Source organism: Delphinus delphis, chromosome 1, assembly GCF_949987515.2.
Source record: "Delphinus delphis chromosome 1, mDelDel1.2, whole genome shotgun sequence".
NCBI classification, from domain to species: Eukaryota; Metazoa; Chordata; class Mammalia; order Artiodactyla; family Delphinidae; genus Delphinus; species Delphinus delphis.
Genome location: NC_082683.1, coordinates 151,061,427 through 151,074,869, shown reverse-complemented (window position 1 = coordinate 151,074,869; position 13,443 = coordinate 151,061,427). Strand labels below are relative to the sequence as shown.

General features: G+C 43.6%; 1 protein-coding gene across 2 annotated transcripts in view; it reads right to left on the bottom strand.

Annotated features, from left to right (window-relative positions):
• Positions 1–470: 470 nt before the first annotated feature.
• Positions 471–13,443, bottom strand: part of DSTYK (dual serine/threonine and tyrosine protein kinase) — a 56,352-nt gene continuing 43,379 nt past the window's right edge. For both annotated transcript variants that reach the window (XM_059996076.1, XM_059996083.1), the window contains 8 exons: positions 12,631–12,807; positions 11,877–12,006; positions 11,346–11,502; positions 10,767–10,899; positions 8,783–8,896; positions 6,365–6,479; positions 3,769–3,903; positions 471–3,199 (listed from right to left, as the gene is read on the bottom strand). In XM_059996076.1, the coding sequence (XP_059852059.1) occupies positions 3,012–3,199; positions 3,769–3,903; positions 6,365–6,479; positions 8,783–8,896; positions 10,767–10,899; positions 11,346–11,502; positions 11,877–12,006; positions 12,631–12,807 (1,149 nt within the window). In that variant the 3' untranslated portion in view covers positions 471–3,011. The remainder of the gene's footprint in view (positions 3,200–3,768; positions 3,904–6,364; positions 6,480–8,782; positions 8,897–10,766; positions 10,900–11,345; positions 11,503–11,876; positions 12,007–12,630; positions 12,808–13,443) is intronic.

Here is a 13,443-nt window from a genome sequence, read left to right as displayed (position 1 = left end):
CACTGCCGAGCAAGCAAATCTGAAGAGCAGGCTGAGGCTAAAAAGAAAATTCACATATTCCAAATGCAGATAGGCCCATATATAGATTCCACGCCCAGATTCTCTCACAGTGTAATGAAGAGTACATAGGCTTGTGCACAAGTTCAGAATGTTGCAAGTTCGTGCTGAAAAGAGGCTGGCGGAAAGGGTGTGAACCCAGGAGAGGCTCTGAAAATAAATTGCTATCACTCCACTTTGCCCCCGTCTTGGCTCTCCTGCCTCCCATTCCCGGGCCTTACCCTCTGGTAGTGGTTATGTCAAGTGCCCAGAGACCGAGAGCAATCCATGGGGGAGAGTAACATGTTCCATCGATCTCCAAGGCAAACTAAAAGACCTCTAGGGTCCCAGTGGAAATGGAATGGAATAGAGAGCATTCTGTAGACACAGTGAGGTTAAGGGAAAACAAAAGCCAAACAGATATGAACCTAAAATGTTAATGTGATCTTTATTATACAGCACATCTGGGGTTTGTGCACCCCAGAAGTATACACAATACTCTATAAAACCAAACCCAGCCATTCAAAATTACACTAAATGAAGACTTAACCCATAGTTGCATCTCTTAAAAATATACACAATTAACACTGTCCCGCTGTAACAATATCATGGAAAGAGACAGGTAGCACAAGGAGGGAGAGCGTGTAAGAACTGAAGTTTGTGCCAAAGTAATTTTCTCTTGTTATTGCACTTTTATTCTACACACTTAGTATATTACACTTTTTATTTAACACTGTAATAATAAACATTAGTCCTTTGAAACAAACAAAAACATTACATAAAGACAAAAGACAACAAGCTGTCCAGGCCAATTTCCTTTCCAACCCTCTGAGTAAGGTGTCCCCCCAGTGTCAGGTGTTCACACACAGTCTCTTCAGTCAGCTCTGTGGACTGGATGTTAGTTAACAAAGCAGATAAAGTTAAAAATAAAACCCTTTTCAGAACAGTAGTGTACTTAAAACCCCCCAAGGGAGTTTGCCATACAGGTTTCTCAAGTTGACTCCCTCCTAACCCACTTAAACATCACACTAGCCCTAACCCACCCCACCCCCACATTTAGAAAGATAAACCCTCTTTTTTTTTCTTTTAAAGAAAAAGTGGGTTATTTGATCCAGCAAATCCAAAAATCAAGCTTTGAAAACTCAAAGAAAGCAACTACTCTTTCGGCAATGGACTCTTCGAGGGCCATTTATTCCACTCTGATGCAGTATGAACTTAGGAGGTTCCCTGATTAGTCAGATGGAATACCATGCATGCCGTCTCTCCAAAGCAAGGCCAGAGGGAGTCTGTTCCCCAAAGTGCTGTTATAATCACCAATCCCTTTTGGCTTCTCAGTGCTAAATAATAAGCCAAAAAATAAAGTGTCATTCAGTGCAGTTATCACTTTGCAGCCCCGCTACCCCAAACCACTTTGCTGATCAGGAAAAAGCTTTGTCAACACCTCTTTGGCAGCTCAAGTGAAAATGCAAAAAAAACGCATTGGAGAGCTGACAGGTACTGCTTGAGAGTTCTACCAGTCCCCTGTTTCTATCCGTGGTAGTAATATATCCCTCCCTTCACTCTTTCCTTGAATTTTAGTGTTAAAAATTAGGAGAAGCTGCTGCCTAGGCTCTGTCCCCTTGAAACTGATGGAGTCACAAATGACTTCTTTGGTCTGGGAAGAACCAGCACAGTCCTCCTTCCCAGAGAAGTGAAAGGCTTTTGCTCAATCAATGAGCCACTCTCTGCAGAGGATCCAGGGAACTAGGGCATGCCTGTGGAAACCTCACCCCGACGTGCATTCCGCAACGCCCCCAGACTGACCTTGCCGCTGGCTCCCTAGGCACTAAGGCAGCTACTCTGGAGCCCCAGGCTCCACCGCGTCTTCTGATTGCTCTGCAGGAAGGTCCGTCACTCAATTCTGAAGCAACAGAAGCGACCAGACCTCAAGCACATTAAAAATGGCCAGGTAATCATTTTCAGGCTGGGGTAAATTGCCCTAATTAAGTTGGTAAGAAGGATGGAACACAGTGAGGGTAACTCTTTCATCCCATCCTTCTTCCTCCCCCTGCCACAATCTCACCTCACCACGTGGGAGCACAGACAACCAAAGCTAGGAGGTAAAATCTTCAGGACTTTGGCCTTGTTGAGCCCTCTACGGCCCAAGTGCTGCCAGGCCTCTTTGAATATCTAGTGTCTTCCCAAGTAATATACAATACAGTACATTTCATGGCATTGCATCACCTAAATAATGGATGCCAAGCAACAGAAGAACCCCAAATTAGCAGACACTGTTATTCAACAAAAGCAAAGTATACACACGTGTTATACATATGTATTCCTGTACTCAGCCTGCTGAGCGTTTAAATAACACTTCCAAATATCTACATGTGGACTCTGGCTGACCTGCACCTTTTCTCAGAATACTTTTTAAAAAATGAACTGCAACCACTCATCTCCTTACTAAGCGTTAGCCCCTCCCTTGCTTCTCCCTACTCAGGCAAAATATGTGCGCAATCTGCTAGAAAACTGGTATCTGAGAGCAGACTAAGCCACGGGGGATAAACTGAAAAGGGACTCTGGGTGGAGAAAAACCTAACCTCCCATGTGTAAACGGAGCTATGAACTAAGACTTCCAAAGAATGTTAGGAATGTGGGCTCCACTATGGGAGCACAGAGTCCCGATTATGGCTGGAGTTAAAAGACAGTCTGGAAAAGGGAACTAGGTAAGACTTTTCTTGAAATTTCATACAGAAGAGATTTATACTGACTTTTTGGCTAAAGAAACAGCTTGGGCATCAGTGAACTGCTGGATATGCTCAAAGCCATCCAACTCTTCCCTATCCAGGAGTCATCTCTGCCTGGAAAGGTCTCAAGTTGCCCCCGCAAGCATCAGTCCCCTTGGGAGCTCTCTGTAATGAATGTCAAATTCTTCCCATAGCCAAAAGGTGAGGGGAAGGAAAGAAAGAAAGAGCGAAAGAGAAAGGTCTCTGCTTTCAAGTAGAATCATCGAGTCCTCTGTTTGGCCTCTCAGAATGTGACTTGCATAGCCGGTCCATGATGCCCTGGAGCATGGGCTGGACAATGCCCAAGAGAGGTCTCTGCGAGGGGTCACCATCCCAGCAGGCTTCCATCAGCTGCCAGCACTCCTCGTCAAACACAGGGAGGCGTTCTGGACGGGCCCCTAGAGAGAGGAGCATGGAAATAAGACCCGAGGTGGCGAGAAGGGAACCGACACAATGAAGAGGCATGATCAGCTCACAGGCTCTGTCCCCTTGAAACTGATGGAGTCACAAATGACTTCTTTGGTCTGGGAAGAACCAGCACAGTCCTTCCCAGAGAAGTGAAAGGCTTTTGCTCTATCAGTGAGCCACTCTCTGCAGAGGATCCAGGGAACTAGGGCCCCAGTTGGGGCTCAGGATGCTACACAATGCAGTGAGCTTTGGCTTCAGCTGCAGGTATCTAGGTTAGAACCTAATAGTAACTGTGATGAAAAACTGGAATACACTGGCAGAGGATGTTGAAGAATTAGAAATTTTAAAGATAAAAACCTGTCTGAGAGTTCAGAACCACGCTGCCTGGAAGCAGAGGTTTGACTTAAATGTCCTTTCTGGATTCCATGATGGTTTAAATGTGTATGAGGTCCTGCTGTGGAGTGGCCAGAGAGGAGGACAGGAGGCCGCTGCGGCAGTGCCTGGTCTCAGTCTGCTCTCTTCTGGGGAGTCAGGGCAAAGCAAGGCTCGTGGTTCTTACCTCTCCGCACATTGTTCCAGAGATGGTCTTTGCTGGCACACCTCTCAAATGCCTCAGGGAGCTTGACAGAGCCTGAGCAGATATACCAGAAAAGAATGCCAAAAGCGTAGACATCCACAGAATTATCATACTTCCCTATAGCAAGAAAGGGTGACAAGTAGTGAGCCAGGGAGGGAATCAACAGCATCACCACTAACTTGCATCTGCAGAGGCCTTTACACATTCTTTCCTAAAGCCTTTAATGCCCATTATCTCTTATAACAACCCTGTTAGGCAGGACACATTTATAATGCCCATTTTATAATACGAAAAACTATGGCACTGGGAGGGCTAAAGATTGAAAGAGCCAAGACTAGAACTTGACAAAGGGGAAGGAAAACAGGCCTTTTACTTTATTTATTTTATATTTCACTGATAGTCATTATATTTTGTATTTGATTATTGTTTGTGTGAAGTACTTTTTTATTTTTAAAATAAATAAATTTATTTATTTATTCTTTCATTCATTCATTTTTGGCTGTGTTGGGCCTTGGTTGCTGCACACGGGTCCTCTCCAGTTGCAGCAAGCAGGGGCCACTCTTCGCTGCGGTGCACGAGCTTCTCATTGCGGTGGTTCCTCCTGTCACGGAGCACCGGCTCCAGGCACGCGGGCATCAGTAGCTGTAGCACTCGGGCTCAGTTATTGTGGCTCACAGGTTCTAGAGCACAGGCTCAGTAGTTGTGGCTCACGGGCTTAGTTGCTCTGCGGCATGTGGGATCTTCCCGGACCAGGGATTGAACCCGTGTCCCCTGCATTGGCAGGCGGATTCTTAACCACTGTGCCACCAGGGGAGTCCGGGCCTTCATTTTAATGGGACAATCAAAAAGATTAATCCTGAAAGGTCATGTTAGGGAAATAAAGTTGGGAAATACAGGTGGGTAGATAGGTTGGAACCATAACATAAAGATTTTTAAAGTCGGACAGAAGAGTCTGGATTTGATGGGCAGCAGGAGTAATTTATCCTTTAGAGCAGGAGGTGACATGAAGAAAATATTTTAGAAAGATTATTTTTACAGCAGTAGGATGAACTGCAGTAGAAATAATCAAATGAATTTAAATATGAAGTAGCCAAGATAAAATAATAAAAGTGGGAATAGAAATTTTTTTAAAAGTCAGGGAAAGAAAAATGATGACTGTCTATTTCTTTTCAATGTGCGTAGGACTACAGCTATCCAACTAACTCCTAATCCTTATATGTATCACTCAATGAAGGGTTGGGGGAAGACTTGTGGCTAATGAGAGAAATCCAAATATTATAAATTGCTAATTTTAAGTCTTACCAATACTAACAAGTGACCTGCCATTCCCTTTCCACCTTCCCCGGCGATGACGCAACCTTCCTCATCCATTCAGCCTCAAAACCTCGGAGTCATCTTTTAGTCATTCATTCCTGTTCATCACCCATATCAAGTTAGTTACAAAATCTTGCCCATCCTTCCTCTGAATTGATCTCAAATCTGTAACATTTTTTGTTTCAGCACTACTACCAACTTAATCCTAGGTCTGGTCTCCACCACTGGTCTCCCTACATGGCTCTTGCCACTCAATCTGCCTTACCTACTGCTACTAAACATTTCCATGAACATCTCTTTTCATCCGTCACCTGTTCAAAAGCCCAATAGCTCCTTACTTCTTTCACATCAAGCCTTCACTCCACTGCATAAATTTCAAGCTCAAATATATCTTATCTCCAACTTGTTTGCTATTACTTCCCACACTGATTTCTTTCCTGTCATGCTTATTTCTAATCGGCAATTTTGCTCCTATTTCCTCTCCCCCAGCCTCCAGAATTTTCTCTCCTACCTAACATGGTTGGACTCTAGAGACAGAAAGACCTAAATTCCAATCCCAGCCTCATTATGTCTAGCTCAGTGTTTTGGGGTGGGTTTCTTCATCAATCTGGCCTCAACTTAATCCATGACATGGACATAAAAATGCATCACTATCACCACAGAATTGTCATGAGGATTAAATGGAACAAAATATATGATATAACATACCCACAGTGCCTAGCTCAAAGAATATATTAATAAATATATTGACTTCCCTTCCCACCTACTAAATTTTCCAGATCTCATTCAGTTTCTATCCAGAATGTCACCTCTACCACAAAACCATCTAACATTTCTTCTCTGAACACCAACATTATGTAGCACTTAATCACATGTTGTCTTATACTGCTGCTTAATTATTTTACCTCTCAATATATCTCTGTCAACTGTAAGTTCTTTAATGATAGAGGACAACTCTTATTATATAGGAGTTATTCAATCAATACTTTAGGATTAAATAATTGGTTGACTATGGCAATGATGGCACTGACAGCCCAGAGAGACATCCAAAACAGCAGTTGGTGACTCCCATTTACACTTTTCTTTCTTGCCCCTTTACCTCTTCACTTGTCCCCCTACTTGTCTTAGGTTTCCCCTGTTCTGGTTTCTCCCCTGCCTGTGCCAGAACTGCCAGTAGTACTTGTGGATACTACTTAGCCCAAAGGGTAGCACTTGGTTAAAACACGGAGCCCTGCCCAAACCCACTCCCTGCCCTCCAGCTTACCTGTGAAAAGTTCAGGGGCCATATGAATTGGTGTCCCCACAATGCTGCCTGACATCATGGCCTCTGGCTTGCAGAATCCTAAGTCAGTGATCTTGGCACGGTTCTGCTTGTCCAACTGCCAACAAAGCAGGGTGAGAGTCATCCTATGCCTGGTCCTGCACGTAGCGCTCAGCTGCATACCCAAGCTCAAAAGTAGGCATCTACCTCACAGCAGTACTCAATCAACTCTGCCTCTATTCTCCCTGTCTCTAGATTCACTCCCATTACTGTCTTCTCCCCATACTGTAAACAACCTGATGGCAAGGACTGCCTTTTTCATCTTTGTACCCCCAGCACTTAGCATAGTGCCTAGCACATATCAGGAGCTTAGCAAATCTTGGAAGAATGAATAAATGAAGGGCACTGAGGAAAGTATTATTAGTTCCTGATTATTCTCCTCTGACCTCCAGAACCCAGGGCAGGAAGTTGCTAAATAAGAAGGTTGAGTCCTCTAGTCAGTTGAGGAGGGTTTTTTAATTCCCTCTAGTTTCCTTTCCTGAGGTCCAAGACAATAAATCTGTCCCAGGTGAACGGATAAAGAAGATGTGTGTGTGTGTGTATATATATATATATATATATATATATATATATATATAATGGAATACTACTCAGCCATAAAAAAGAATGAAATAGTACAGTAACATGGATGGAACTAGAGATTATCAAAAGAAGTGAAGTGAGTCAGACAGAAAAAGACAAATATCATGTGGTATCAATTCTATGTGGAACCTAAAATATGATACAAATGAACTTATTTACAAAACAGAAGCAGACTCACAGATATAGAAAACAAACTTATGGTTACCAAAGGGGAAAGGGGGTAGGGGAGGGATAAATTAGGGGTTTGGGATTAGCGTATAACAACTTCTATATATAAAACAGATAAACAACAAGATCCTATTGTATAACACAGGGAACTACATTCAATATCTTGTAATAACATAAAATGGAAAAGAATATGAAAAGGAATATATATGTAGAACTGAATCATTTTGTTGTACACCAGAAACTAACATATTATAAATCAACTATACTTCAATAAAAATAAAAATTAAAAAAAAAATCTGTCTCATTTGGCTATTGACAAGCCTCTTAGGTTTCAGCCTAGAACTTTAGGAAGATATTTCCCTCCCCCCAAAACTGCTATCATCTTTATATCATTTTTTAAAATTTATTTATTTATTTTTTGGCTGTGTTGGGTCTTTGTTGCTGTGCGCGGGCTTTCTCTAGTTGCGGCGAGCGGGGGCTACTCTTCGTTATGGTGTGTGGGCTTCTCATTGTGGTGGCTTCTCTTGTTTCGGAGCACGGGCTCTAGGTGCACAGACTTCAGTAGTTGTGGCACGTGGGCTCAGTAGTTGTGGCTCACAGGCTTAGTTGCTCCACGGCATGTGGGATCTTCCCAGACCAGGGCTCGAACCTGTGTCCCCTGCATTGGCAGGCGGATTCTCAACCACTGCGCCACCAGGGAAGCCCTCTTTATATATCATTTAACTGTTGCCAGAGACACTTCAGTGATAATCCAATATATTTTCAAAAGGAGTATGTCAAAAGATTCTTTATAATTTAGATAACAGGACTGGTAGGTTCATGACTATCTTACCTTTTAAGGTGTGTTTACCCATCTCAGTCCTCATCCACCATCTCAAACCCTAAGCAATAACAAGACCTGGAATCCTCAAAAATATCAATGTCACAAAAGCAAAAAAAGGCAGGACTATTCTAGATTAAGAGGCTAAAGAAACATGACAAAATGCACTGTATGATCCTTGGATTGGATCTTGGGCCAAACAAACAAATAGACCATATTTGGGATAGTTGAACATATTTGGGACAACTGGAAAATGTTAATATAGACTGTGTATTACCTAATAATATTGTATCAATTTAAACTTCTTGGGTGTGAATAATGGCATTTTAATTAAGTGGAAGAATGTCCTTTTCCTTAGAAGATACAAGCTGAAGTATATAGGAGTAAAGTTTTATCTGCAAGTTACTCTCATAGTTCAGTAAAAAATGTGTGTGTGTGTGTATGTGTGTGTGTGAAGAAAGAGAGAGAGAGAAACAAAGAGAGACTACAATAGGAAAGAGAATATGAATCTGGGTGAACAGTATGTGGGTCTTCATTGTACCACTCTTTTAGCTTTTCTGTAAGTTTAAATTTTCTCAACAGTGTTGGGAGAAAAAACCTTAAGCAATATAAGCTAGGCCTATGATGCAACTCCCCCCTAAGCTTCAGGTCCAAGATACCATCCATCCACTCTGCTGTTAACTGGTCACAGTCTTTTCCTGTGACCGAATTTACATTCATGTGTACCTCCCTCCACAGGCCACTTACACATAGAGACAGGGAGTTATCTTGGGGAAACAGCTCTTACTTACCAGCACATTCTTCAGTTTGATATCACGGTGGACAAGTCCCTGGCTGTGCAGGAAGCGGATTCCTTCCACCACATCTAGGGCTATCTGCAAACGGGTCTCCAGGGTCAGCCCAGCCTTGGGGAGACAAAAGGGTTTACCTGTCACTAAGAAGACAACTCCTCAATCCAACTTGCTTATACCAACGAAGAGTTCCTTCTGTGAGATACTGAAAGACTGACCACACTAGGGTACACAAGGGCAGAAAAGTGGATGAGAATAAGGGAAGAAGAAGGCAGTCAGTAGAGGAAAATAAAGGAAAAGCAAGGAAGGGCAAGCCATAAAGGCCAGGTCAGATCCCTTGGAGGCAGCACTTAGGCCAGCCAGATGATCCCCAAATGTGACTAGGAGAGCCACAACCAAACGCCTGAAGGCATGAGTGCATCTCTAACCCTGAACAAACTCTAGAACTGCCTTAGAGGCTCAAAGTGAGTATTTCTAGGACTCTCAGGCAGATTTACTTCCATTGCTTTGTAGGACTGGTTAGCCTTTGGTTTTATGGATTCAAATACCAAAGTCACCCATCTTACTTCTACCAAGCCTCCAATTTAGGGTCTCTTGAATTCTGGAGAATGTTATATCACTCATCCAAAAGCCCATATATGGTTGTCTAACCCACTTATGGAAAAGAATCACACGGTACTTAGCTTAACTCCCCTGAAATGAAGAAGGAAAGCCGCTTGCAGAGTCATTTTATTCACCATATTGATTTCTCATGGCTCCTGCAAGCATTTCTAAGGATTCTTCTGTCTTATTCCATATAAACCGGTACAAGAGGCACCTGTGAGAAGGGACCTACCAGATACTCTGGGGTTAGCTTTTCCAGCTCCAATGTAGAGGACAGACGAAAGAAACCTCTCTATTTCCCTGCTGGTGGCTGTTTTAGATGAGGGGAACGCAACATCCAACTGAGGGTATTTCACCTTCATTCAAAATCTTTCACTTCTCACTGTCTACGGCAGAATTTGAATGCTATGGAACTTTTAACGTTTTTGGTCTTCTATAATTTGTTCCCAACATTTCTTTGCATATTATCTCCCCTCTATTCCCCAAATGAACCAGCTCCTCCAACACAGTCAGTGTCCTTCAAATGTTCTGGGCACTAAGCTATTCCTTCCCCCGGTATGACCTCTTCTTTCCATCTGCCCAACTTTTACCCATCAGGGTTCATTTATCCAACTCAAATGCCACCTGTTCATGAAATATTCACTGACTACAATTATTTTATTTTATTTTTAAAAAATTTTTTTGAATTTATTTTTGGCTGTGTTGGGTCTTCATTGCTACGTGCGGGCTTTCTCTAGTTGTGGTGAGCAGGGGCTACTCTTCATTGTGGTGCGCGGGCTTCTCATCGCGCTGGCTTCTCTTGTTGCAGAGCACGGGCTCAGTAGTTGTGGCGTGGGGGTTAGTTGCTCCGCGGAATGTGGGATCTTCCCAGACCGGGGATCGAATCCGTGTCCCCTGCACTGACAGGTGGATTCTTAACCATTGCACCACCTGGGAAGTCCCTACAATTCTTTTAAAAGCCCCTGGCCAATTATACTTTTTGACATCCCCTCATGTTGCTTAATACAGGGCCTTGTACAAAGTAGTCACTAATAAATATTTGTTGACAATAAAAACTAGCTTAATTCACTGAGAACGAAAAAAGAGAAAGAATAGCAGAGTTATAGAAAGCTTTTCTGCTCTTCTGTGTAGTCTAGATTTTTACACTACCACGAGAGGTAAAAGTGGTGAACTGCAGTATTCTGGATATAAACTGGGCAAAAAAACATGTTCTGAGACATTTTTAAGGTTTTTTGGAAATGAAGGTAATAAAGCTTGATTACTCCAACATTGTCTTATGAGAGCTAGAGGCTCTGAATAAAGAAGAAAGGAGGAAAGGCCAGAAAGGAACCTGTGGATCTGGCTGCCAGCTGGGCCTCACTCCCTCCTTGCCCTGCCTCACCTTCAGCCCACTGTAGAGGTCCCGGTGCAGCCGCTCCATAATGAGCAGCACAGCGATGCTGGAACCACCACCATAGTTGTAGTCGATGACGGAGCCGTGCAGATCCACCAATCGCTCATGCTTCGGCAGAGACCTGGTGAGGAGCGGAAAGGTCTGGGCTAGAGCTAACCTTGCATAGCATGTCACTACAGTGGAAGAAATAACCCTGAGACCGTGCAGAGTCCAGGCCCAGAGGTAATAGCCCTCAGTACAGCGAGAGGGCAAAGAGAATGGCCTCTCTAACGAGGACAGAGAATTATGGAATCTAAAAACTGACAGGCCTTAAGGACTAAGGAAGAAAGTCAAATGGAAGGATGGGTCTGAAAAATTAGGACGGTGGGGAAAGGGCAGGTAGAGGCAGGAAAGGCCTTGAAGAGAGCACATTTCTGGGCCAGACACTGGAATACTGGTCTACAACATTTTGAGACATAGGAATGGAGAGACAAGGTTTACTATAGCTCTTGGTACAAAATTTATACCAGGCTTCTAAGCTTCTTCTCTGGATCGTTCCCCACGAAGATGAATGAGACCAGAACCCACCTCATGTAGTGGAACTCCAAAGCTAGGTCATTCCAGTGCTTCTCATCTGGAGGGACAACTGACTTGAGGGCACAAGGGAAGTGTCCCCCCCAGTTGTCACACAGGTACACCACACCATACTGGCCCCGGCCCAGTTCCTGTCCCAGTTTAGGTTTACCTATAAGGTACAGAGACAGAGATAAGGCAGGAAGGATGGGAACTTGCTGGGCAACCTCCCTAAGATTCTTAGACATGGACCTGCCTAGAAGCAGGAAGTCATAATTATGCCAGGGGAAGAAATTTGGATGTTTTCTAAACCAGTAGTAACCTAACTGGTTTAATTTGAATAAACTTTGGTTGTGTTATTTGAACTATATAAATAGCAGGACCAAACAGACTTCATCAGAAATTCAAAAATACATCAATGGGTGTTTAGGCAGCTTCACAAGGAAGCAGCTTTAGACACTGGGGTTCTCCAGGGTTGGACATGAGGATGTCAGGTATCCAGAACCTTCCTCCTCCAATTTACTAGGGAAAAAAATAAGGACTCACGATGCAGCAAGACATCCTGTAAAGAACGGCTTTCCAGCGAAAGGCGGGCCAGGCGGGGAGCATGATCTTTCCGAACCTTCAGCCATAGATCTTCAGTTTTCTCCAACCGGCCTGAGTGGCCAGCTTCCAGCTGGGAAGGAAAAAGAAGAAAGAAATATGACTTATCAGGTCCCCAGCTTTGGCTTCTTCACCTATTATATGGGGATAATAATATCTACCTCATGAGGATACCTGTGAGAATTAAATAAGATATATGTAACATAGCTCAGAGATTGGCAGACCGTGAGCATTCATTAAGTAATACTTTTTCTTCCTGGATGCATAATCACGTCTACCCACCCTCCCCTCCACACACATGTACACATGCACACGCGCACACCCCAAAGGGATAAGCAGATGTCACATAACTGCAAACTACTATGGAAGTTGGAATGTCATCCCTTTCTGTCACTCATCCCTAAAATACTATATAGACTCATATAAAATTCCTACCCCTCGATTTTCATTCCTCACTCAGTGAAGTGGGGAGACATTAATTGAGTTCCCTCCATTCTCTCTAAAGTTAGAGAAATATCCACATGAAAAAGTCACTGATGAAACAACCTGTAACTTAGTATTATCCTTTAACAGAATAGAAAGGAAATATACTGATGACTTTTTAAAAATTATGTAGACAGCAGTAGATGAAACATTCCACAGTGGATGAGGTTCCTCTCCGATTGATCCAGCTGTATGTCCTTTCCTATATACCCACCTGCCGCAAGGAGGCTGCAAAGGCCTCATGAGAACTGTTGAGCCGAGTCCGGAATTGGCTGCAAATGCTCTTGGCCAGCTTGGAGGCGCTGAGGCTCTCGATGGCTTCCTGGGCCACCTTTCTCTTCCACTCTAATGTGATGGCAGGTGGGCTCACCCATGTGATGCGCTGGATGATCTGTCAGGGTGAGGACAGTGAGAACACTGAGGGATGGGAGACAGGAACCACCAGGAAGAACCAGCACCCCTCCCTCTCTGGGTTACCCACTCGTTAGGCCAGGATCTTAAGACAAGAGCTGTATGAAGTCCAGCACTCCTCTCCAATTCCATCTACCTCAAAATCGGGGCTCAGCCCAGCGGAAAGCATCAAAGAACACTAGGCCTAGTCTGCGTGCTCACAAATCAATACGTTACACTCAGTACTGGGGGTGCCTGATAAACCCCTTTCTAAACACAGCAAATAACTCTACGGAAGAGTCAGATGGAACATCAGAAAGGAAACCGCACTCATGGCCTCTGGCAACAAAGCCTGCTTCTGAGAAAACACTTAGGTTGGGAAAAAGAAATATGAAGAAGATAATGAAGCAGGGTTTTATGGCTCCATAAAATATCATTTAGACACATCACTTTTAAGAGTTAAAGGGGGCACTGTTAATAATTATTTCAGAACAGGCATAAACCAGGATTCTCCCAGGCAGGCAAACCACGACAAATGGCCACCTGCCCTGACAGACATCAGTTTGTTTAGGACAGACACCCTAGACATCAGTTTCTGTTGGAGCGACCAGATTCACCTAAGCCAACTAGGGGCTGA